This window comes from Bos mutus, chromosome 7, assembly GCF_027580195.1.
Source record: "Bos mutus isolate GX-2022 chromosome 7, NWIPB_WYAK_1.1, whole genome shotgun sequence".
NCBI lineage: Eukaryota > Metazoa > Chordata > Mammalia > Artiodactyla > Bovidae > Bos > Bos mutus.
The window spans coordinates 33452418-33479561 of NC_091623.1; the positions used below are offsets into that span (position 1 = coordinate 33452418).

At 38.0% G+C, this 27144-nt stretch overlaps 1 protein-coding gene and 1 long non-coding RNA gene across 4 annotated transcripts in view; both read left to right on the forward strand.

Moving 5' to 3' along the window:
* The window catches only part of PPIP5K2 (diphosphoinositol pentakisphosphate kinase 2), an 83093-nt gene extending 70577 nt beyond the window's left edge, over window positions 1-12516 (forward strand). The window contains 6 exon segments of the mRNA XM_070373187.1: window positions 85-173; window positions 176-206; window positions 1076-1138; window positions 4578-4718; window positions 7695-7820; window positions 10808-12516. Coding sequence (XP_070229288.1) covers window positions 85-173; window positions 176-206; window positions 1076-1138; window positions 4578-4718; window positions 7695-7820; window positions 10808-10920 — 563 coding nt within the window. The 3' untranslated portion in view covers window positions 10921-12516.
* Window positions 12517-13686: 1170 nt separating this feature from the next.
* On the forward strand, window positions 13687-25220 carry LOC138988482 (uncharacterized). 3 transcript variants are annotated; one of them, XR_011464702.1, is made up of 4 exons: window positions 13687-15382; window positions 15465-15537; window positions 19394-19708; window positions 24374-25220. It is a non-coding gene; the product is annotated as an uncharacterized lncRNA (long non-coding RNA). The 3 variants fall into 3 exon arrangements; XR_011464701.1 differs by lacking the exon at window positions 24374-25220 and having other exon boundaries at window positions 19394-24366; XR_011464703.1 differs by lacking the exon at window positions 24374-25220 and having other exon boundaries at window positions 19427-24366.
* Window positions 25221-27144: the final 1924 nt, after the last annotated feature.

Consider the following 27144-nt stretch of genomic DNA (forward strand, 5'->3'; position numbering starts at 1 on the left):
AGAGCCATGTTGCATGCTGCATGAATTCCCAATGTGAACAGAAGAACACCCGTTGCTGTATGTATTTTCTCTAACTCCCATCAGGGTCTCACTGTGCGAGCCTGTTTAGCACCTCGGTGCTCGGGGGTTCTTCAAGCGCACCTAACCTACAGGATTATGCTCGTACTCATCGTAAAAAAAGCTGACCTCTTCTGGCTGCATAGATGGTATGTGCACACATGCACACACAGAATCATACCTGCACCCATGCACACACCCATGAGCAATACTTCTCAAAGGCAAGCCTAAGGCCACTGACGGATGCACATGGAATCCCATCACCCTTTGCCTAAGTGACTATCAGTGTGCTCTGTTATCCACTACTTAGGTCCATGTTTCATCAAGCAGTTAATTATAGTTAGACTTACAGTACTTGTTCAATGAGTATTTCATTGAAATATGAAATTTAGAACTATATCATGTATATTCTTTTAAATAGTTAATAAGCCATTTTATAAAGAATAAATTTATTTCATCTTTTAAGCATTTTTTTAATTCTTAACCCTTATTTTACTTCTAAATAAATAAAGTGAATGGGATGTTTATAAGAAAACATATTGGCATTATTTTTGTAAGAATAAACATAAGATGAGAATATTTTAGGATCCCTAGGTGAAGGAAATCTTCTCACTGTTGTTAATGCACCTTGAGTTTTTTCAGAAAGTCTCTTGAGGCTCATCAAAGCGTGCCCCTTTTGTTAATAGGAGTACTTAATAGCCCTTTTGAAATTAGCTTTTCTAAAACTTTTTCTCATGTATCCACAAGTTTATTTTAGTTAGTAAAACATGGATTTACCAGAATTGCCAGCTCATCCTGCTTTTCTTTCTTTTGTATATTTTATTGAACACTTTGCCTCTATCATCAAGCCATTTTACTTCTTTTAACCAGTATTTGGCTTATTTCCCTCTCTCATTGTCCCTTCTGCATGTCACCTAATTCTAACCTCCTTATATATTTGTTTTTCCTCCTCTTTTTTTAAGTGTCCTTCTTTTGGTAGCTGTTACGAATTTCAGGTACCTGTTTTTCTCTTTCTCAGACGCCACACGCGGTTCTGCTGTTAAAAGGTTTTCTATCTCATTTGCTCGACACCCAACCAATGGTACGTTTTGCTTTTATTTTAAAAGATAATCCCCTGCTTCATCCTTTTTTATTTTTCTTTGATTCTAACATGTGGGATATACAGTATCATACATTGCTCAATCCTTAATTTCAATTGGCATACAATTCTAACTTATTGTTCACCCCAAATATTGATACTGTCTGACTCCCTTTTTCAGCTGTAATTTATGCAATAATTTAGCACTACTCATCAAACTTTTAAATGACCACAATGATGAGTTTTAATACTTAATTAGCATCTAAAATTTCCTTCTGATTTCTCAAGTGATCAATCTACATAATTTTAAAAATGTAACAATAAATACTATTTATTTTCTTTTTAATTCTTAATAATTTAATGATCTTCTGAATTTCTCTTCTGATCACATGATTGTTTCATTGAGCTATTTATCTAAAATACAGGATCATACCTGTCAAATAGCCAAATGAGATGTGTCCTTGAAAAGTTCTTGGGAACCAGGGGATGCAGGTTTCACTGTGTAACATTATTGATCCCTGATTGTCTAAACAAACCCCAGCTTTGTCTGGAGCACGCTGAAAACATTTTTCAGCATTCACTTAGTCCTCCTATGGCAGTGTGGTTTGCCTCTGTCAAGCAAACAGTTTTGGGAAAGGTACCTTGCTTTTTAGAATTTCGAGGGCTACTCACAGGAAGATTAGGCTAAAAATCTAGACAACCAGTTCAATTAAATTCAGTATTTGAGCCCGAAGAGGAAAATTCTGTGGCCATTCCTTACACACTGAATTTTGCACTATTACAGCTTTCTTACATAGAGTTTTTTTCTTGTGGGACAAGGGAATATTTACTAATCATTTAAAAATAACTCAGAATCAAAGAATTTCAAAGAAAGCCTACATTTTTTCACTTTTATTCTGAGTGAAGTTGTTTTTAATCCCTGCAACTTTTTTTTTTCTTTTTAATTGTAAGTCTTTCAAAAATTCAAGTCAGGTTTTTCAAAAACTTTTATGAAGCTCAAGGATTGAACACAAGCTTGTTGTCATTTCCCTCCTTCTGAATCTTTTTAAGAGGACACCTAAGTAACTGCTCTAATACTTCTTGAAGGTGGAGTATCAAGATCCAATTCTCAACAAGTGAAAATTTAGCCTTAAAGCTAAATGTTCTTTTCCTCCATTGTATCTGTTTATATGCGTCTTTTTGAAGAAAAAGATCCTTATTTGATACAGCTACAGCTTCTAAAGAACCAACATTTGTAAGAACTTCTTAGAAGAAAACTGAAGTCACAAGAAAAACCAAAAATCACAAAATTCTGAAGGAGAGACATTGAAGGTTTAAGACTGACTGTAGTTTTTGTGCAGAGTGCTTATGTGTTATTGTGCCAGTATTGCAAGTTTTATATAGGAGAAATATTTGCTTATTGAAGCTTTAAAAAAAAAAAAGCCTTTGTTAAGTTTAACAGAAAATAATTTTATATTCTTTTAATTTAGGCTTTTTTTTTAAAAAAATATGGATTTTCCCACACATTGTGACTTGATGCTTATAAAATGCATCCCTTTCAACTCTAGAAATATTTCTCTTGGGTTTTTTTTTTTTTTTTTGCTGTGTTGTCTTACCTGTCTTATGAATTGTCATTTGACTCTTTCTTTTACTTTTTATTTTCCTTAACTTTCGTGTTTTTTCCATCTTAACACGTATCATGGACTTAACCCCTCGCCTTCATCTTTAGTTCAAGGAACATGGTGAGACAAGTATCTTCTGACAGTGCTTTACCTTATTTTCTGGGCCTCTGTGCAGAACACCGACACCTCTATAGGTGCTGGTCCGTTGCCTCTGTGGAGTTTCTAGGCTCCAGTGGTATGTTTCTATAGTTTCTAAACATGACAGCAAGGTGGCTTTTTAAATTGCTGCGCTAACCCTTTCATTGTGCATTAAAGAAAAAGTTCACTATAGACAGATGGAAAAAGATATAGTCCAAAGGGACTCGATTATATTGTCATTTGCCTGTTACAAAATTTAACAAGCAAATGCAGGAAAATAGTTCTACAAAAAACTAATAAACATTCTGAGGAAAGGATTTTTTAAAAAGGCACAGTGTTTAATGCAAGGAAAGGGTTTGCGCCTTTTTGCATGAATCTTGTAATTAAAAAAAAAAAAAGTAGTACTTGTGCAAGCCTAATTTCTTTAGTGCTTAACTTAGGTGCTTTAGCTGCTATTATGGTATTATAGTTTTGTTTTAAGTATATGTAATGTTCTGTCATGCTTTGGTTTACCCCTGGAAATCAAACATAGCAGTTTTGTAAATCCTTTGGTTGTTTTCATTGAAAAATTAGATTCTCTTTTAACTAGAGTTTCCCTATTCCAACTAAGAATTAGACAATTCTTAGGTCAGTATTTTCTCCCAAAATTAAGTATAAGTCAGTGTTAAAATGAGCACATGTCTATTGACGCAGAAAGTTTTCCAATCAACTTAAGTTTAATTAATTTTTAAGTTAAAAATATTAGACTTTATATAGAAACTAAATATTAAAAGTATTTCTTTTTGGAGGAGAATTAGTTTAAATTCTTGACAAATTAGATGCAGAAAGACTTGGTATTTTAATTGTATCTAAAAATAATTTTAAAAGCCATTCAGTTGGATAAAATGTAAATACGCAATATTTATTAAAAAGTAAATAACCTATGTCCTATTTGTTTAAAGAAGCTGTATATTTAAGTGCTTTCCTTTCATGGATGGTATTGATACATACCTGCATGGTTTGTTTCATGAAATTTTTGTATGTGTGCCATTGTTGAATGCAGAAATATTTGTATTTTGTATGGCTTTTTACTTGGCCTGACTTCACTCAGCTAGCAGTTTCCAACAATAGAATTAATTGTGTTAATTCAATCAAGGTAGGTGAAATATGTTTTGAAATTTTAATTTCAGTGTAAATGAATGGATGTTGTTTTGGGGTCACACTAGAGGTATTGTTGGCCTTGGTATGACTAGAAAAGTATTTAAAATCACTCTTCATAAGCAATTACTTAATTGTTTTTTACCAAGAAGTTACCTTTAGCATTCCAGCATCAGGGACACATTATGGCATCAGCTTATTCATCAATCAAATAGACCTGATTTTAAAAAGTAAAAACCGTGAAAACACTGTATTTTTTGTTGTTTGTTTTTTATTATTACCCCAGGTTTTTAAAGTATTACTCTTAGATTTTCCAAATACAGAATGAAATCGTGTGCATGCTGTACCTTGTGATTATATTTAAAATGAAGTCTTTGTTACATCTTGTTCCGGCCCCATACCGCATAGCATCTGGTGTCATGACTTCAGAGATCTTGTGTGTTTGCATGTGGCAGATTGAAAAGACCTAAACTGTCCAGTCCTAAGCAATGATCTTCTTTTTTAATTAATGAATTTTAAGATATCCAACTATTGGTTTTGGTTTTGTTTTTGTTTTTTCCCCTCAGGTTTTGAATTGTATTCGATGGTGCCATCTATTTGTCCTCTAGAAACTCTTCATAATGCCCTGTCCTTAAAGCAGGTGGATGAATTTCTTGCTTCCATTGCTTCTCCATCAAGTGAAGTTCCACGGAAGACCCCTGAAACTTGTAGGAAAATTATTATTATTATTTGATTTTTAGACAGTAGATTTTATCTGAATATGAAATAATTATGAAAATATAAATTCAAGTAGTGATAGTAAGTAGAATTTTAGGGGAGAAAGGGGTATACAAGAACATTGTTTGAAATTCTTTGGTATAATGTGCAGTGTACCACTTGTCTTGACTCTTTCCCCAAATTTTTTCTCTTACCAAAAGGAGGAAGAAATCTAAGACCCAGAAGTAGAAATCAGCAATATATAATACAAAATCATAGTCTTATTTTCTACTGTCATTGTATATAATAAGCTTTTTTTAAAAGACGGGATATTAGTCTGCATTAATGCCCACGTGTTCATCCATTCAATACTTTTGACTCAGAGCTCTTAACTCAGAGCAAATTAGGGCAACAGTTTTTCAAATTGTGTTCTGTAGGAAATATTCTGAAGAGGTTAATTCCTTTGTGTAAAGTAAAGGGATTTGTGGCTAAGCCAGTTTTGGAAACTTTATTATAAGGAAAACTCCATACCCACATTTTCCAAAACTTATTTGTTGAGAAAACATTTTGGTAACACATTTAAATATTGTATAAAATTATTCTCAGGGACTTCAGTTTGGGAAATGTTCAAGGCTTCCTTTTTAAGTATAAGAAGTCAGCTGGCTGTTGTCATTTTCAACACTGTAGGATACTTTGACACACTGGAATTCCAGTTTAGGAAGCATTCGTTTTGGGAGAGAATGCTCTGCTCAGAGTTAAGAGTCTTACTAGTCTTAGTCATATGTCTGAAAAAGTGGGCTACTGTCCATGGGGTCTCAAAGAGTCAGAAATGACTGAGAGACTAAGCACATACCAAGTAGTATTTCGTAAGAATACTGTAAATGTGTTTTTCCAAAGAATAAAATTGGAGGTCTTGGGATGAAAGCCACCATCATGTGTTGCTGTGACTCTCTTCCCTTTCCTGGGCCACCACATCGTGTGATTCTACAGAGGTCTGTTCAGTATATTCTGTCCACATAGTGCCCTCTGCATTTTTGCTTTTCTCTTTCACGTCTGGTGGCAGAGGTCAGCTTTCAACTGCAGAGGTATCTTGGTGTGAATGTTTTAAAATATTTCACTTTAGACGTGGTTTGGAGAAGTCGGTTTCCATTTTAAAATGTGCATATGAATTTGTCTGATGCTGAGAATTGATAATAATCCATATGAAATAATCTGCAAGATGTACAGTCAAAGTGAGGAAACTGAAGGACATTTTTCCTTTTCCTTTCTCTGTTAGCTAATAGAAAGGCCAGTACTGTTCCTCGGTATACAAGAGAGAATCTGAATAAATAAATTCTCATTTTTTTCTTCTACCTGACTTTATACTCCGTGCTTCCTTGGGGCAGGGATTTATAATCTTAAAATAGGGATTAAAGAAAGACTATAATTAGTAAATAAGTGTTTGCTGCTGTTGCTGCTAAGTCGCTTCAGTCGCGTCCGACTCTGTGCGACCCCATAGACGGCAGCCCACCAGGCTCCCCCGTCCCTGGGATTCTCCAGGCAAGAACACCGGAGTGGGTTGCCATTTCCTTCTCCAATGCAAGAAAGTGAAAAGTGAAAGTGAAGTCGCTCAGTCGTGTCCGACTCTTAGCGACCCCACGGACTGCAGCCTACCAGGCTCCTCCGTCCATGGGATTTTCCAGGCAAGAGTACTGGAGTGGGGTGCCATTTAGGGTAAGCATTAAAACTGTTTTGAATTTAGAAGATCTTCAATCAGTGACTTAAAGCTAAAACTAAATGAGAAAATAAATACAGTTAATGCAGTTCATCAAACTGGATAAACCTTAGATTTTATTTAGTTCATTGGTGTTCAGACTATATTCCCAAGAGCTTTAGGAAGTTTCATGAGGAAGAGAAAGAAGCTGAATTATTAGGCCTTCCTTTGATCAACTTTATGTAAGATTTCATTTTAGAGAAGTTTACTGTATTAATGGAGAGACTTAAAGACACCATTCAGGAAATCAACCAGTTGGTGGTCAAGCAAGACTAAAACCAAGGTCTCCTAAAGTGTGTGGCTTTGTTCATTCTCTTTGAATATTAAAGAAAATAGGGTGCCAGTTAGGGCTTCGCAGGTGGCGCAGTGGTAAAGAATCTGCCTGCCAATGCAGGAGATGCAAGAGACGCAGGTTCAATATCATCAGGAAGATCTCCTGGAGTGGGAAATAGCAACCCACTCCAGTATTCCTCCTGCCTTACACCAAGGCACTGACCCTCAATTTCAAAATACTAATTGGTTAAGTTAGAGGTTGGAAGTTATAATAGAAGATGTAAGCAGAAAAAAGCTAAGTAATGATGTGCTGCTTTATGAGATATTTTAAGCAACTTTTTTTAATCAGTTCAGTTCAGTCACTCAGTCGTGTCCGACTCTCTGCGACCCCATAGACTGCAGCACGCCAGGCCTCCCTGTTCATCGCCAAATCCCGGAGTTCACTCAAACTCCTGTCCATTGTCACTTGTATATTATTTCACTAGCGACTACTTTGATATTCTGCCAGTGTGAACTTTATATTCATTCCGCGTAGTTATCAACCACTGCAGGCACATTTGCCACGTCTGTTCCACACACTGATTTTTCAGAGACACACTCTTTACTGTGATCAGGCCCTCTTCCAAAAATTGACAAATCTGCCTTTTGTTACCTCCGCCATCATTTGTTTGGGACCCCAAAAGCTCATGCCAGTAGCACCCCCTACTGCAGCCTGTCCTATTCCAGAGGTCTTCATACTTGAGAAATGTACCTACTTGTACTTTTCACTTTTCAATCTCCCCACCTTAATTAGAAAGAAGAAAGAGTCTTTAACATTTTCTTGCATGAAAATAAATCTCATCTGGGTACTATATTAATAGGAAGACAGTCTGACTCAATTATTCATAATCTGATTAGTTTAAATTTGATAGACTTGCCTCAGAAAATTATTGAATTACTTTGTTTGATTTTTCTTTTTCAGCCTCTTTAACTTCACGTTCCAGTCCAATAATGAGAAGAAAAGTATCTTTAAATACATATACACCTGCAAAGATCCTCCCAACACCACCAGCTAGCATCAAGAGTACTAAAGCAAGCAGCAAACCAGGTTAGGCGTGTGTGTGAATTTGTGGATTCCGTATAGCAGTTAGAGGAGTAGTAATAGCTTGCTTTGTAGGTGTAAAAAATCTGTTTCTAAGTAGGATGATTACAGTCTAGGAAATCTGTTACTGTAGCCTATTGATATGTTTGAGGTATTTTTTCTTTTGTTAATTATCCCCCCTCCCCTAACGTATGTTAAAATATATTTGATACTCACAGTTTTCTAAACTGATTTATGGACTGTCTTCTCTTGTTTTTCTGTTCAGCCAGGATTCTACCTGAATCTTTTTACTATTTCTTATATTTCTTATTTGTTCAGTTCAGTTCAGTCAGTCAGTCGTGTCTGACTCTTTGCGACCCCATGATTCACAGCACGCCAGGCCTCCCTGTCCATCACCATCTCCCGGAGTTCACTCAGACTCACATCCATCAAGTCGGTGATGCCATCCAGCCATCTCATCCTCTGTCATCCCCTTTTCCTCCTGCCCCCAGTGCCTCCCAACATCAGAGTTTTCCAGTGAGTCAACTCTTTGCATCAGGTGGCCAAAGTACTGGAGTTTCAGCTTTAGCATCATTCCTTCCAAAGAAATCCCAGGGCTGATCTCCTTTAGAATGGACTGGTTGGATCTCCTTGCAGTCCAAGGGACTCTCAAGAGTCTTCTCCAACACCACAGTTCAAAAGCATGAATTCTTCGGCACTCAGCTTTCTTCACTCCAGCTCTCACATCCATACATGACCACTGGAAAAACCATAGCCTTGACTAAACGGACCTTTGTTGGCAAAGTTATGTCTCTGCTTTTGAATATGCTATCTAGGTTGGTCATAACTTTCCTTCTAAGGAGTAAGCGTCTTTTAATTTCATGGCTGCAGTCACCATCTGTAGTGATTTTGGAGCCCCCAGAAATAAAGTCTGACACTATTTCCCCATCTATTTCCCATGAAGTGATGGGACCAGATGCCATGATCTTCGTTTTCTGAATGTTGAGCTTTAAGCCAACTTTTTCACTCTCCTCTTTCACTTTCATCAAGAGACTTTTTAGCTCCTCTTCACTTTATGCCATAAGGGTGGTGTCATCTGCATATCTGAGGTTAGTGATATTTCTCCCGGCAATCTTGATTCTTATTTGTTACTATATCTGAAAATAATCTTTATTTTACCTTCATTCTTGAAAGGTAGTTTTGCTGGACAGAGAATCTCTAAAGTTTTTTCTTTCAGCATTTTAAGGATGTTGTCCTACTTTTTTCTCATTCCCCTTGTTTCTGATGAGAAGTCCTTGTTAATTTGAAGACTAGTTCTTATGTATGCAGTGGGATTTCTTTTCTCTGCCAACTTTCAGTGTTTTTGCTCTATCTTTGGGTCTCAGAAGTTTGACTGTGGCATGCTTTGGACTTTTTTTTTTTGGTAATAAAATCCTGGTTGATAGTCACTTTTACTTGTCATCTGCATTCTGCTATTAAACCATCCAGTGAATTTTTATTTCAGGTATTTATTCTTTAGTTTTAGGCATTTGTTTTGATTCTTTATAGTCTTTTCCTTCAGAGATTTCCTGTATTTTTATTCATTATACGAATATTTTCCTTTGTTCTTGAGTGTAGTTAAAATAGTTGCTTTAAAATTCCTGTCTATTAGTCAGGTGTGTTCTCAGGATTGATCTCTTATGAACTTACCCATTCCCAAGAAGGAAGTCTTTTTTCATGTTTTTCATATATTGAATAATTTTGGATTGTATTCTAGATCAACTCTGGACTCTGTTGTTTCTCTTATGTTCCTACAAAGAGTGTTGGGTTGTTTGGGGTTTTTTTTTAAAGCAAAGTATTAACCTTGGCTGAACCTAGATTGTGATACTATGTCCCCCTGACATAACTGACAGCTCACATTTCATTTTACTGGCTTTAGCCTGAACTGGACTTATTTGGAGCTTATTCTGCTGAACTCGTACATTGGATCAGTGTTTACACAAAGAATTGGAATTTCCTACCTGGCTTTCCAGCCACAACTGTTGCCTCAGTACTTGTCTTCTGGTGCTTCATACTGGAAAGACTGAGTTTTATGTTGCAGTTTTAGGCATTCTACATGGTGCACACTGGACCCTGTCCTTAAGCCAAAGCTTTTTTTTTTTTCTTTTAAAGGACAGGGAAACTAATTCCATGTTGTTGCCTTCTTCTAAGTATTGATTCTTTTCTAGTATATCACTGCCTTTGTTCCCTCTTCAGTGTCTTCAGATAATTTTTTTTTTCATGTTTTATTCTGAGCTTATACTTGTTATCTGCAGGAAGATTCATCTGCAGGAGCTTACCCATCCATACAGAAGTGTAACTTGGCTTAGAATAATTTTTTGATAACTCACTGGGGCTTAAGGTTGGTTTGGATATAAAAGGATGATTCCTGAGTCAAGAATGTTTCTAGTTTTCTAATCTTTCAGCTTTTTAGACAGTGGTAAGATAGGTAATACCAAAGAAAATAGATGTTGGTAGGGAAATTGATGAGTTCAGTTTTAAACATGTTAAGTTTATATTTCCTATCCAGTATCTCTATAGAGGTTTCTAGTAGGATATACAGATCTTGAGGTAAGGGAGAAGACCTGGGCCAGAAGTATAAATTTGAAGGCTGTGAGCATAGTCGTAGGACACAACGGAAGCGACTTAGCAGCAGCAGGAGCATAGTCATTGTGGCTTCCTAGGTGGCGCTGGTGGTAAAGGACCCACCTGCCAATGCAGGAGATGTCAGAGACGCGAGTTCAATCCCTGGGTCAGGAAGATCCCCTGGAGGAGGGCATGGCAATCCACTCCAGTGTTCTTGCCTAGAGAATCCCACAGACAGAGGAGCCTGGTGGTCTGCAGTCCTGGGAGTCACAAAGAAATTAGTTTCCCATGAAGAATGTAGGGAAAAAGAAGTTTTGTGTTATTTGATCTTTTGTTGATTGTTTTTTATTATTTGAAATTGGATTGCTTGTGAAAATCTAAGCCGTAATTTTTCTTTTTTTTTTGTATAGCTCCCAGCGGACCTTCTAATACAGCTGTTCCTAATACCTCATCGCGGAAAAAGGGCGTGACTAGCAAAACAGAAATGCACGAACACAAAAAAAATACTTCGAAAAAAAAATGAAATCTTCTAAGCAGAAGTTGGAACTCCTTGTAAAAATCACATGTTCAGTAGAAAAAAAAAGGCATGTAATAAACCTTGACTGAAAAATATCAAAGCAAGTAATTTGTGTCTCCTTGTACAGCTCTGTGTTCATTTAAAGATAGATTAAATCAAGAGAATTCTTTGTATATATTCAGGTAAAGAATTTTTGTCATGATCTGGAAATGTTTGAAAACAATGTTTATTAGCATTTTATGAGTAGCAAAACTTACAGTGATAAAGGTCTGTTGTTAATGTGATATTTGCCATGTGCCCGCAGTAAAGAAAAAGAACGTGAAAGCCTACCCGTCTCACACAGAGGTGATGGTTACTGAAGAGTCTGGGAGGTGGTGTCTGTACATTTTCATTTTCACGGGGTTGCATCTTGGCTGTAAAGTCCTGTAGCTTGAAATCTGATGTCTGTACTGGAGACTTCTTAAAAAGCATATTTCCAAAGAGATTTCACTGACCACAGTTTAGAGTAGAAACTTCCTTCCCCCAATTGTTATAATTACATATATGCTGCAATATTTAATAACTGGAGTATTGGCATATGGGTTATTTTTTCAATCTGTGCTTTGAATTTTTTATTGTTTTATTTAAAATATGTGCATCTGGGATAACTATACCTTTATGCACATAAATTTGTACATTAATTTGTAGAAAATATTTTCTTTATATATTTCTTCACCATAAGGTGCTTTTGTTCATAAGGAAAATTTTTGTTTCATATATTGGCAAGAAAGACATCTTTAGAGTTTCTTTTTAAGAGATATAGTTGACAAGTTTATAATTGTTAGTTATTTTCAGAATTCTTTTTAGATCTGAAAAACTGAGTTCCAAAATGAACCTCATCAGTGTAAGGAGAATATCTGAATTCTGCTGTCAGTAGATATTATTTGTGGCACCTATTTTTACCATTTCCATTCTTATCTTTAGAATATCAGTTGATCTCACTAAGATAATTTAAAGATTGATCATTTGAAATAAATGCTTATTTCAAATTATTCGATTTTGGAGGGACATTAAGATTATTGTATTGTGATTTCATCTATGATCTGAAAAATATTTATTATCCTTGGTGCTTATTTTCCCCTGATGCACAAATAATTATAAACCAGTTCAAATGACTTAAACTATAAACCAAACAGTACATCTTGATAAGAATTCATCCATTGCTAGTCAGGTAACTTAAGTTGCTAAAGCTTTAGTTTGAGACTTAGGTTTAGAAAAATTATTGAATTCTTGTATGAATGCATCTATTAAAATTCTTCGTAGAAACTCTCCTAACCTTAAATCATCATATATGAACTGACTTTTAGAAATTAAGCATTTATTACAGGTTCATTTTAAAAGGTACCAGATGCAAAAGTCACAAATACGTACAATTATATAAGTTAGTATGTCAGTACTTGACATGAATGTAAATGTATTATGGAGACATGTTTTGTAAACAGTTGAATGTACCCAAGCTTTCTGTATGTGAAAATGTGGTTAATGTGCTCATTGTCGGAGTAAAGAAACTGCTTTTATTTTTTCAGTGGAATTGAATTAAAATATTTTATTTCTGGAATCAGAGGATGACTTAAATGGCAAATTATTTTTTTACTCGTTTCTTTGTCCCTTTACTTTTAGCTTTCAGAGTAGAAAGAATGAAGGAAACTATTTTAGTATTCAACAATGCTCATCTTAGATATTAGATAAAATTTCATCGTATTAGCCATAGCTGTTGCAATATCTTCCCTAGAAATTAACTAGGAAGTTCAGTACAAGTCACGTTTTCCCATGGTTACACAAGAACTAGGATTTCACTGAAGTCACCGAACTTGGTAATACTGCTGTATAAGCAGGACAGTTTTATTTACAAGGATCTTAGATTCATTTTCCAAAACAAACAAAAAGTCTTCTACATCAGAGCAAGAAATTATAGTTAATCACCATTCAGTGGCAGTTTGACTGAAGCATCTGTTTCTCACTGTTTCTCTCCCTGTAAAGTGTGCTTTTTGTTTGTTTTAAATACTAGAAGATATTTCTTCTCACATCCTAATCCTCCAACCAGCAAAGAGATGGGAAGGCGCAGCCTGAGGTACTGTCTCTTTATCCTGGCATGTTAGTCTCCATAGTGTGTTATTCAATCTTTTCACCCTTAAAAACCATATGTGTGAACTCAGACCCAATTTTTGCCCTTGAAGTCCAGAGCCAGCAAGTCCTGCTGCCATGGTTCTAATGAGTTCTTGCGGTCCACTCTTAACAACCAGCAGATGTTCTGGGGGTGTTCTCGAAGTCCATTCTTCAGTTTTCTTATTTATTCTTATTTTTCTTATTCATTTTTCTTATTTAGAAGTAGAAGGGAAAAAACATAGTTCTACTTTATTTTTAATCTTGAATATTCTTTCAGTTCAGTTCAGTTGCTCAGTCGTGTCCGACTCTGCGAGCACGCCAGGCCTCCCTGTCCATCACCAACTCCCAGAGTTCACTCAAACTCACGTCCATTGAGTCAGTGATGCCATCCAGCCATCTCATCCTCTGTCGTCCCCTTGTCCTCCTGCCCCCAATCCCTCCCAGCATCAGGGTCTTTTCCAATGAGTCAACTCTTTGCATGAGGTGCCCAAAGTACTGGAGTTTCAGCTTTAGCATCATTCTTAACCACCAGGAAATGTTCTAGGCGTATTGTACAGTCTCGGGTTATGGGGAAGAAGTGTGCTAAATGCTTTACATCCTGTTTTCTTTGAGTAGCAAATGGAGGCAGCAGGAGAGCATAAGTGGACAGAGAACGTGTGACATTATACTCTTTATACATATACCTAGAGCATGAGGGCAGTAGATGGCATTATGAGAGAAAAGTGAAGTCTTTGTATACATATACCTAGAGCATGAGGGCGGAGAAGGCAATGGCACCCCACTCCAGTACTCTTGCCTGGAAAATCCCATGGATGGAGGAGCCTGGTAGGCTGCAGTCCATGGGGTCGCTGAGTAAGACATGACTGAGCAACTTCACTTTCACTTTTCACTTTCATGCATTGGAGAAGGAAATGGCAACCCCCTCCAGTGTTCTTGCCTGGAGAATCCCAGGGACGGGGGAGCCTGTTGGACTGCCGTCTGTGGGGTTGCACAGAGTTGGACACGACTGAAGTGACTTAGCAGTTTAGCAGAGCATGAGGACAGTAGATGGCATTATGAGAGAAAAATGAAGTGATAGTTCTTCAAGAACTGTCTTGTTTAGACAAAGTTTTTTTTTTTAATTCAGGTCACCCAGATTTTTCTCCAGGTTCTGCTGACTGATCTACCTTACACTTCCACTATTTAATTCCACACCAGTTTGAACAGAGAATTCACTTTTTTGTCTTGTGTAATGCACTTCTGTACAACGTTCTCAGTCTTCTGCGCTTACCGCGGTTTGCCTTGCGTAGAGCATTCGCGACTTTTTGTCAGTTTACCCTTGCCTTACTATCTGGAGAGTGAAGGCTGCTGTCATCCTTGGTCAGGCTGGGGTGACTTCTGTGCGGGCCCAGCAATGCCCTCTCTGGCCCCTCTCTATTTCTTTGTACCTGCTCTTACCACAACCAGCAGCATTCTTGCCCATGGGAACAATTTTCACGCTCCTGGAGTCCCTTGTGATATGAGTCTCAGAATAAACTGCTGTCCCTTTGTATGGAGTCCTGGGTATCAAACTATTGCCACGTCAAGTTTTCTTTATATAGGTCAGTTTTTGTGGAAGGTCTAGACACTTCAGAGAATGGAGGGCTATATAAAATGTATATATTTTATACTATATATGAATTATATCGGGATTAAAGATACTTACATTTTCTATAGCCTTTTTGGTCCATATGCTTAGTCATGATTTGAGAGAGAGGTAAGTTAAACATTCTGCTTACAGGTTATTGTCAAGTTCTCGTTTTATTTTCTTTGGTTTTTTACTTTTTTCCTGTACCATATGTGGCTATGTTTTCTGTACAATATGTTGCTTATGAACTCAGAATTGTCAGATTTCCATTGTGAGTTTTACCTTGATCTTTATATTTTTATATTATTTTTTTCCTCACTGGATGCTTTTGAAATTCGGATATTACGAATATGACCTATTTTATTTTGGCTTGCACTTGCCTGATACACCTTTATTTATCATTTTATTTTTGATATTGTGTTGATTGATTTAGGGATTTTATTTTAATATACAGTACTATGTAGTAGGTTTTGCTTTGTGATTCTATTTTAGTATCTTATTTCATATATTAGAATAGTCTAGTTGTATTCATTTATATGTAGTATATCTTTGCTCTTAAGTTATGCTTTCTGGTATTATTGCTTAGTTTATCTTTTTGTAGAGGGATACTTTTCATTGCAAGTAAGAAAAACTTCAAATGAAATAAATTTAAAGTTCTAAGGAAATTTGTTTTAAAGAAGGTACAAAGTTGGTGAGCCCCAGCCACAGTTCTATCAGGTATGTCATCAAGGACCCAGGCTCCCTCCTGGTCTCCTCCGAGTAAACTTTATCCCAGAGCTGTTTTCCTTCGTGTTCACAGGATGGCTGCGTGTTGCCGTGTTCATGTCCAGCACAACAGAAACTGAGGAAGACTCTCCTTCAGCCATGGAACTGTAAGTCTTCTACTTGAGTGTGATTGAGCTGACTTCTTTGGTCATCTGTCCACTTTCTGGATGAATAACATTCACCAGGAGAATTCTCTGACCCTAGAGCGGAGAAGGCAATGGCACCCCACTCCAGTACTCTTGCCTGGAAAATCCTATGGACAGAGGAGCCTGGTAGGCTGCAGTCCATGGGGTCGCAAAGAGTCAGACATGACTAAGCGACTTCACTTTCACTTTTCACTTTCATGCATTGGAGAAGGCAATGGCAACCCACTCCAGTGTTCTTGCCTGGAGAATCCCAGGGATGGGGGAGCCTAGTGGGGTGCTGTCTGTGGGGTCACACAGAGTTGGACACGACTGAAGCGACTTAGCAGCAGCAGCAGCAGAGCTGGTGATGGGGTCACGCTCCCCCAAAGCCTCAGCACCACTGATATTTTGGAGCGGGTAAATCACTTTTGGAGGCAGTTACGTGCATTGTAGGATGTTTTGCAGTATTCCTGTGCCAAGCTACAAAAGTGAGACAGTAAGCCAAAATGAAAGTAACAAGTCTTTATTTGCTTAGCATGATATGTGCGAGGCCAAAAAGGAAAGTAGGGCAGTAGAGCTTGCGCCTCACTGTTCCAGCCTCCCACTCGCTGTGGGGTGGCGCTGCGCAAGGGCCAGCCAGACGACGGTAGCACAGGTGGAGGAAACTGCTGAGAGCCTGGAGCAAAAGGTTCCTGCCACTTCATGAACCAAGGGGACCAGAGGAAAGGCTAGGAGTCAGAAAACTGAGTCAACGTGGAGAAAAGTGTCTTGGTCAAGGCCGCCCTTTGAGAGGGTCTCAGTGGAGAGACCTGAAATGTGCCTCAGCCACGGTCTCCTGAGGAGGCCTGGGAATGAAGGTGTCTGGGCAGGAATACAGATACGCCTCTGACCACGCAGGCCCAGAGGGTACTGACTGTCATTCCTTTGGGGAACTGTGTGGGAAGGGCAGCCTTTCCCCATGAATCCTGCCAGGCAAAGCCTTTGTAGTGGCCTACGATAAGGTCTGAAAGATCACACATAGGACTTGGCCTGGAGCAAGTCACCTCAGCCTGGCCTCTACCCTGAATGCCAGGAGTACCTCTTTGTGAGAGTCAAAAACCTCTCCAGATGGTATCAGATGTCCCCCGGAGGGGCAGAAGCACCTTCAGTTAAGAAATAGTGTCCTAGGGCCCATGACAGCGGGAAGGAAGGATGGATATATGAACACAATTAGGGTTCTGATAGGAAGGAGAGGGAGGGAATGGGTAATGAATAAGTAATCGATACACACTGTGCACCATCAATTATATTATCCACGTTTGCTGTGGTTTCTTAGCTATAACTTTGAATTATACACTTTTTAGCTGCTATTGACCCCCTGCTATGAGCAATGTCCTGTTAGTATACTTCCTTCTACCTTTTCTCCAGTGCACAGTGTTGGCTGATTTACTTGGTTCTTCCTGTGTTTAACTTGATAAATATTCTTCATGCCTTGTTACATGCTTATCAACTTACATGTTGTATTTTGAACCCCTGGCTAATCAAGATAAAACATTTCACCTTATGTTCTCTCTGCCTTCTCTTAGTTTAGCTCTCAGTCTGTATTCCTTCTGGTGGGACCTTATTTCTGGAATGTCTTTGTTTTTTTCTCTTTCTTTTCTGAACTCTGTTACTCACATTGCATCTCCTTTGGTGGTTTGGCCAGCTAGTTTCTGATCACCTGTATATCTGGACGAACTTTTCCCTGAATTTTTTGATGTTTGATGGTATGATTGGTCCCATATTTTGTATGCACAGTGAATTCATTTTCTCTGTTGAATGATTTTATCTGCTTTTATCTCCTGTTCCTTTTCTTGGAGTGTTTACATGAGCACCATGCAAGGTCATTCTCATCGATTACTCTTTAAATGAGGTCAGTTTCTTTCCGACTCACCTATTCAGTATTAATTCATATGGTGGATAGGGCACCATTTTGGATTAATAGTTCTTCCTGGGTTACAGTGAAGCTTCTTAGGACAGGACTATGGGTCTGAGAAGCTATTTGAGCCTTCTTTTCTGTCCAGCCAACAGGGATTGGAAACTGCAGAGCTCCTCACCTCAGAATCTTTCCTCCCTTCTGACTCATCTACTCACTGCTGATTGTACGTACATGGCGTGTCTGTATTTCCTCCTTTGACTTTGCCATTCCTGTTCCTCTCTGGTACCAGGTAGTATTCAGAAAATCCCCTGTTGCTGGCACTCAGCCCATTTGTGTTTTTTCAGAGCTGGCTTTTTACCTCTCCAGTTATGCCATCTATTTTGGAGTCTTTTGGTCTAGTGATTTTGTGATCTGGAGCTGTAAGCCTCCTCTCCAGGCGTCATCCTGTTTGAGCTTGACTGCGTATGTCATCCATTTCTCATATTTTGTGGTTGAGGTTACACTTAACTTCTAATTGTGTTGAAGACAGTTTATATTTCTGTCTTATGTTTGGGGATAAATTTTTAATTGAGAAATGATTCCTTGATTTTCAAACAGAATCGATTTTTTTCTTGCTACTGTCCTATAACAAGAAGGAAGAGGAGGAGGGAAAGGAGGAGAAGCCCCTGTCATCTCATCACAGTTATACTTTATCAGTGAAGCTGATAATGCCAGTCCTGCCTGCAGTACAGTGTCATCAGGGTCAAATGAAATACTAATTTCATAAATCATAAAAGGAAGAACAAAACTGAATTCTTGTTCACATTCTTTTGTGGTAGGAGAGTTGTATGTAGTCCAAACAAATGTTGAGCAGGCCTGTTTTCAGGGTATCTCACCATTTTTTTAGTCAAGCATGTTCTGGACAGCTCCTCGTACATCTTTATGGTTACCCTTTGTTGCTGTGGGAGCAGCCTGCCTAGTAACAATCAGATAAACGACCCCCCTTCCCTGCACCACCACACCAAGTCAAGGTTATTCTGGCATCTTTCCCATTTTAAGAATAAAATATTTAAAATAAGGCAATGCAATCCTTCTTAAAAGCAGGTTTAAAAAAATACACAAAGTAATTAATCAGGCCTGCCCTCCCATCCATCCATCTTACCTGTATGTGGTATGAAGGACACAGTTGTATGACCCTGGTGAGATAATGGTTGTGCAGTTTAGATACCTGTTTTCAAGCACTTACAAGCATGTATCTTGATGAGGAAAGTGAGCCACTTCTTTATCATTCTATGTAAGGTGCTTCAGGAGTGCTTGACACACGGAAAGATGTAAAAGGAAAACAAACAAACAGGGTGCCTTCTGAGTGTTTTGCTGCCTTTAAAATCCACAGGCTAGTCAATGCTGAATAGAAAGCTCAGTGATTTTATAAAGGTAGATAAATGAATGGACAAATGAGAAAAGGTGAGAGAGAGGTGAGGCAGAAAATAAAAGAACACAGGTCCTACTTTGATTAAAAAGCATTATTGCTGATGTAAATTGGAAACCAAATAATTTAAAACTCTTTTATTAAAACACAGAAATGCTAGTTTGTCCTGTAATGTCTAGCACAGGACTCATGACAATAATATGAGACACAAGAGTCTCGAATGTTACACCACCACAACTTTCTATTACCAATTCTTCACTGGTCATTAAGAAATTGTTTTGAAAGTCCCTTATGCCATCCCAATGGAATAGATGGAAAAGCCACAAAGAGAGAATAAACCACACAGTAGTACCCATGTTGGAAGAAAACAGTGTCTGCTCCACCCGTGGGAAATGCAGTCACTTCAAAAATGTGAAGATTGAAAGAATCACAGCTCAAGGGAAGCACCGGTCCATTCGGAAATCCTGTATGAAATGTTCAATGTCCAGATTGGAATCCGGTGACTGAAATGCCCTCATGTGATCTTTCCGCAGGCTGGGCAAGAGGATAGAGTGACGAATAGCCAGATGCTTTAATTCCATTTTTAGCAATGAAGTTTGTGCATGTGAAACATGCATGTGGAACCACCTGGTTAGAAGGTTTTTTCCAACACTGTCAAAGCCTCTTCAGGAACAAAGCAAAGTCACCGCTCCGAAAAGTAAATAAGAGACTGGGAGAAAGGAGACCAGGTTTGGCCTCCTATGTCTGCTACTGACTGGGAGACTGCGATACGCCGTACTTTGCTGAACCTCAGATTCCTCATCTCTGCATGCAGAGGGCTTGCCTGAGGCCCTTTCTTCTAAAACTTTGTATGAACTTGCTTTAGTATGAACTTGCTTTACCTTCCCTTCAACTTTAGTACCTTAACTATTCCCTCTAATATCACTGGCTCCCTCTTCTTTTATCATAGTTAACAAGTGTTTTTGTGAACCCTTATTTAGTTAGATAGCATAACTCAAAAAACAGTTAGTGGTACGAATTCCCATTACTACTCAGTCTTGTTCCCCAGATGCTCTTTTGAGAATTTACTGTTAATACAGTTAATGCTACAGTATTTAATAATAATTTTGAGAATTATCAACTACTGGTTCTTTAAACCAACATCCATAAGATTAATCTGTAAAACAATCATGTAGATCCTGACCTCTCACAGTTTATGATGCAATGATTCCAATAAGGAAGTTCTTTCCTTATTATCTTCTGTTTTCTATGTTCTGACCAATGTGGCAATCACATATAAGTACCTGGTATCCTTTCATCATAACACTTGTTTATAAATAGCTATAACTCATTTTGACACACCAAATTATCCCTAAAAAACTGGAGTGACTCCTTAGGAATTGGGTGACCTCATCGTACTAGGTTGGGCCAAGAGGCTACTACATAAGTGAAGAGTAAGGTGTGGGAATTTGGAAGGAATTTACCTGTTCAAAATATCACCTACTTGCTAGATTTAGTGTCTGAAATGTCAACATTGGAGATCCTTTGAGGGGGGAAAAAACATTAAGAAACCTCAATGAACTCCCCTGTGAACACATAGATAGCCCCTTTTAAAATGCAAATATCCTTGGAAGGTTAACCCCATTAATCTGGCCATTAACCTCATAATCAAATACTTTTCTCAGTCATCTGAGAATAGTCATTTCTTCACCAAATGTTTGCTGATTATAAACCAGTTACTGTGCTGAGCCCAGATAATAACAAAGATGTTTTCTTTCTTCAAGGAATTTACTGAGGACCAAGTTGTCTAATCAGAATCCTTTGGTAAAATGAGTAATTAGCTCTTCCATTCCAAACACTTAAAAATTCTGGACAAAAGAAATTAAAGCCAGAAGCTATCCAAGATATACAAACAATAGATAAACTTGAAGTCTTTTTATCCAAGGGATTCAAAGGGTACCTCGAGCTCTGATTTTTCAGGGCTAATTTATTTAGTCAATATGAGCTATAGCTAAAGGTACACTTGAGAAGATATAATAGGGGTTGCGGTTGCAAACTATATACATGGAAGTTGCTGAAACTGGGGTCCATTCATAAAGGAGAAAACAGGAAACACTCTTCACTGTTGAGAATCAGAACTGTTAGAAGGTCATTTATTATCTTGATTGAGTCCTACTGGACCATAAAGAGAAGAAAACACCAAAACATACCACGAGCACACTTTCACAATCCAGAGCACACACAGGGCTCTAACAGTAGAAAATCAAACTCCAGGGAATCTCACTGTTAAAAAACACTAGAAAATCCCATGAGAAAACCACCAGAGACAGTTGGCATCCTTGGAGAAGAGACTTCTCACCTGAGGAACTACCTGGTGGTGTGATCGTGGCATCAGGCGTAGAATAAAGCTGGAGCGGGAAGAGGCCCTTAGAGGGGAAGCTCGGAAAGGCGGACGACAACTTCATAGACGTGCCTGGGCTGGTCTTCAGCGGGAGGCTTCAAGAATTTCAGAATGCTGGAGTATAAACTACTGGAGGCGGGGCTGGTTTTCATTCTAATAGAATCCCAAATAAAAAATACACTCAATGTTTTTCTGCAAGCTTTTCAAAATAAAATGATATCAAGCTAATATAACACTAAGTTAAAAATATTTGAAGTCATTTATTATCCCGTTACCCTAAGAAAGCTGTTCATTTTTCCATCATCTCTTCCAGTTATTGCATTTTATGTAGTTTTAATTACTGTGCTATAAACGCACAATTTTGTTTTTCTCGAGGTTCTTTATTTCATATTAGATGACATTTTCCCACATTCATATTACAATACTTTCCCCCCGCCACCTTATCCAAGAGGGATACATTCTAAGACCTCCAATGGATGCCTGAAACCACGATACTGTCGAAATCTGTGCATATTGTTTTTTTTCAACATCACTACTATTGCACTTTGGGGCCATTATTAAGTAGAATAAAGGTCACTTGAACTCAAACAGTGCGATACCATGACAGTTGATCTGATAACCAAGACAGCTGCTAAGTGACTCACAGGTTTGAGGGGTGGTACATACAGGGAGGATATGGTGGACAAAGGGATGAGTCACATCCTGAGTAGGATGGAGAGGGACACCGGAGATTTCATCACGCCGCTCAGAATGGCTTGCGGTTTAAAATTTATGAATTGTTTCTGGAATTTCCCATCTAATATTTTCAGACCTTGGTTGCAGATAACTGAAACCACAGAAAGTGAAACTGCAGATGATAGGGAGGACTGTATTCTTAGTGTTAATTATAATTTTAAAATTCTGGCATTTTACTTAAAATTTTAAAAAATAATTATTAAATGACACGTTAGGTCATTTAAAATGTAGCAAAAGACTTGAGTTTCCTGCCTCTTCTTTTCCTTGACCTTTATCCATCCCTACCCCTACTCTCATTTTCTTAAGTTTTATTTTCTCCTTCCAAATTTTCTGGCTTTTTCTCATATATTTGCCTCCATATTTCTATGTAATCATCTTATACATCAGTGTTTTGATTTACCACTTTTAGATACTATATTGACTTCTTGGACTTCCTAGGTGGCTCAATGGTAAAGAATCTGCCGGCCATGTAGGAGACGTGCATTCGATCCCTGGGTCAGGAAGATACCCTGGAAAAGGAAAGGGCAACCCACCCCAGTATTCTTAACTGGAAAATTCCATGGATAGAGGAGTCTGGTGGGCTACAGTCCAGTCTGGCGGTCACAAAAGAGTTGGACATTACTTAGCAATTAAACAGCAACAAGAACAACTGACTTCTTGTTACGACAAGAACTAACTTTCTAACCTTTTTCCTTCCTACCCTCTAAAATATTTTAAAATCATTAGTCAGTATTTACAGTATTCATGGCTATGTAAACATTGCTTATTGCTGAGCCAAGTAGTATATTATAATTGTTTCCTTTCTTGTACAATTTTAGCTTCTTCTTGGAATTAATTGTTTCATCGGTTTTCATTCAGTTCATATATTGCATATTCTTCAATTTCTCCAGTGGATATGTAAAGCATATTTCAGTATTATTTTCAGTATACTAGATAACAAATTAGTTCCATTTTCCTCCCCTAAATACATCCTTCCTGTATCTTGTCAGTAGAATAACTTTAGAAGTTGGGCCCACAAAGCTAGTAAAAGCAATGGCAGATATGCAGAAATCAATCCAATGTTATAATACTATTCCTAAGAATAGTGGTCCCACCAGTCAGGAAAAATTTGAAATGAATGAATGAATGATTTATAAAGTTTAGGTTTTAAAGTTAGGCAGGGAGATATTTATACTTTAAGAAGAGCCAGAGAAATACAAAATCCAGTCAAGTCATATGGGCAATTAGATGGAGGTGGCAGACTTTGTCTATGAGTAGACAGAAAAATTAGGTATGTACATTTCCAGTCTAACAGATGGCAGACTACTTAAAAACCTAGTTCTTTAGGCATCAAGTGCTTAATGCAGCAACTATAAAACGATGCTCAGTAAATCCCATCAGTGTCAAAGGCAAGAATCCAATCCTTGCCCAGGCCAAAGTCTTCTCTGAACATGAAGACACTTTGGGATTGTTTTGTTTCACATAAAGAAACTTTGAACAAGCTGAAAGGGTGGTCACAAAAATGACGTGGAATTGTAACTTCAATATGCTGGTGGTGGGTATCAACTTTTTTCTAAATGGCAAAGAATCATCTTTTAACTTTGGGAGGATTTAGAAATAAGTAGCTCAAACTACCACACAGTTGCATTCATCTCACATGCTAGTAAAGTAATGCTCAAAATTCTCCAAGCCAGGCTTCAGCAATACATGAACTGTGAACTTCCAGATGTTCAAGCTGGTTTTAGAAAAGGCAGAGGAACCAGAGATCAAATTGCCAACCTCCACTGGATCATGGAAAAAGCAACAGAGTTCCAGAAAAATATCTATTTTTGTTTTATTGACTATGCCAATGTCTTTGACTGTGTGGATCACAATAAACTGTGGAAAATTCTGAAAGAGATGGGAATACCAGACCACCTGACCTGCCTCTTAAGAAACCTATATGCAGGTCAGGAAGCAACAGTTAGAACTGGACATGGAACAACAGACTGGTTCCAAATAGGAAAAGGAGTATGTCAGGGCTGTATATTGTCACCCTGCTTATTTAACTTATATGCAGAGTACATCATGAGAAAAAGTTGGCTTAAAACTCAACATTTAAAAAACTAATCATGGCATCCAGTCCCATCACTTCATGGCAAATGAAAGAAAGAAAGAAAGTGAAGTCACTCAGTCCATGTTCAACTCTTTGCAACCCCATGGACTGTAGCCTACCAGGCTCCCCTGTTCCCGGGATTTTCCAGGCAAGAGTACTCGAGTGGGTTTCCATTTCCTTCTCCAGGGGATCTTCCCAACCCAGGGATTCAACCCAGGTCTCCTGCATTGCAGGCAGATGCTTTACCCTCTAAGCCACCAGGGAAGCCTTCATGGCAAATAGATGGGGAAATAATGGAAATAATGAGAGACTTTATTTTCTTAGGTTCCAAAACCACTGCCGATGGTGACTGCAGCCATGAAATTAAAAGACGCTTGCTCCTTGGAAGAAAAGCTATGACCAGCCCAGACAGCATATTAAAAAGCAGAGACATTCATTACTTTGCCAACATAGGTCTGTCTAGTCATGGCTATGGTTTTGCCAGTAGTCATGTATGGATGTGAGAATTGGACTATAAAGAAAGCTGAACACTGAAGAATTAATGCTTTTGAACTGTGGTGTTGGAGAAGACTCTTGAGTGTCCCTTGGACTGCCAGGATATCCAACCAGTCCATCCTAAAGGAGCTTAGTCCTGAATATTCATTGGAAGGACTGATGCTGAATCTGAAACGCCAATACTTTGGCCACCTGATGCAAAGAACTGACTCACTGGAAAAGACCCTGATTCTGGGAAAGATTGAAGGCAGGAGGAGAAGGGATGAGGTGGTTGGGTGGTATCACCAACTCAATGGACATGAGTTTGAGTAAACTCCAGTTGGTGATGAACAGGGAAGCCTGGCATGCTGCAGTCCATGGGGTCACAAAAAGTCAGACATGACTGAGTGACTGAACTGAACTGATTTTGTTAGAAAATCTTTGCATTAAATATTTAAGAAAACATGGTCAATTGAGTCCGCTTGTGATTCCAATTGTAAGATGTGTAATTGATTTAATTTGATTTTAACCTGAAATCAAACTTAATTTTTAGATGTATAAGAATTATATGAGCACCTTGGATTATTTGTCAGATGTTTAAATATTTAAAATACTTTTTAAAATGCTTAAACAAGCGTCATGGAGCAAGCTAGTTAATGGACTGAATATTAAAAGGATCCTTTAAAAATTGATTAAAATTTGCTAGACTTACAAATAAAATAATGTCTTAAAGTCAGCTTAAGTCCTTAGGAATTTTGAATTTCTAACTTTACTAAGTGAAACATTTTAAAAACCAAAGTGTTCTCTGAATGATCTCTCTTGTATCCCCAGGCTGCCCTTGACGGTATTACAGAACTCACATTAACAGAGTCTGCTGCCCTTGTGTTCCAGTCTGGACTGATTGCTCTCTAAGCCTGCTGCCCCTACTTACCTGTGTTAGCTTCATGTGACCCAGACTCTGTACACATGCGTTCCTCTGAATCTCAAGGCCACACCCATCACACTAAAAGGATTCAGCATTCTTTCAGGAAGGAGGAAGGGCAAACATGTCAGGGGCTGGGTAAGAAGTAGATGTCGAATAGAAAACCATTGGTTTTCTGGAAATCTTGAAATCTATTTCAAAGGCTGTCTGCCAAACAGGCTTTCCTCCAAGCCCCATCCTGTCCTTGCCTCCCATAGTACTCTATGCCCCAACCCCTCAGTGTTTCTTGGTTTCTTGGAGCAGCTGGTTTGCTTTTCTTTGGTGTCTCCATCTGCGGTGCCTTCGGATGCAATTGCCTCTGCTCTCCAGTAACACGATGTGTGCCTTCTACTTTCCAAAAACCTGTTGATACCCTGATATTCCTTTCATTCATACTCTTTATGGTTTGTTATTGTTCCTTTCTTGTCATTTTAGAATGGTTTGAGAAGGAGTTACAGTTAAATTGCACGAGTTCAGCTTTCATTATTGGCTTCGCCCATCATTTTTATGGTATGTATTACCGTTCTACTAGTTGAACTACCATAATTTGTTTAAAGTCCCAATTGAAGATCACTTAAATTTCTTCTTTTTCTTTCTTGTCGGCTTGTTTTCTTCTGGTTTGGTCTTTGGTATGGTTCAACCCTTAATCTTGTATATTGCCGTCAGTGTGATAAGCAATTTATCTTTTAATCTACCCAAGTTTCGGTACCCAAATTTAGATTAAAGTGAAAGTGAAATCGCTCAGTCGTGTCTGACTTTTTGCGACCCCACGGACTGTAGCCTACCAGGCTTCTCCGTTAAGGAGTAATATTTCTTTCAAAAATCAAAATACTCTGCAAAGTAAATAAGTAAAATTTAAAGTAAAAGTCTGGCTTAAAAAAGTACCAAGTAGATTCTTTGGTGTTAATATCCTTTTCCATAACCACCTTAATAAATTTAACTCCATTATGTACCATATTCCACCCTTAAAATGTCTCTCATTTTGAAACTTTCTATGTATCAAATCAATTCTAAGTTTTATCTAAGTGTCCATACCCTCAAGGCTTCCTAGGGTGGGCATCTGAAGGTTAAACAATGCTTTTTGCACCTAATTAGGGTTTAGCAAGTGGAATTATAACAAGAACAAGTTCTTTCACTGTCTTTTGTAACCCACATGCCAAGTTATCATACCTTTCTAGAATCTTGCCAGCTTTCAGGTAATTACATTAAACTGGTATGAATGGGAGGATGGTCTCCTTGCCTCATTGTCCTACTTATATTACCGAAAGTTGATTGCCAAAACCGCACAGAACAGATTCCTAGCTTTTCTGTTTCAGTTTTCATTTTAAAGAGACTAGTTTACTACAAAATGTGTTTGAATTCAAACCTGCCCAATTTTTTATTCACTCTCCTCAAGCTACAGATGAGCCATTAAATATTTCCTTGAACATACATCTCACCTTCAATGGCACTTTTTTAAAAGAAAATTTCAAGCAAACACAGTTGATGGGAGTAGTCATTAGAAGATCAGAAAGGAACATAAAATTATTTAATGACATTTTTCTGACTGTGCATTTTACCGTAAATAAAATATGCAATTAACAATGCTAAGCCTGTTTATTATTCACATGGCTTAAAGAGCTGAAGCGATTCAACCACAGGACTTTCATTTGTTTAGAGA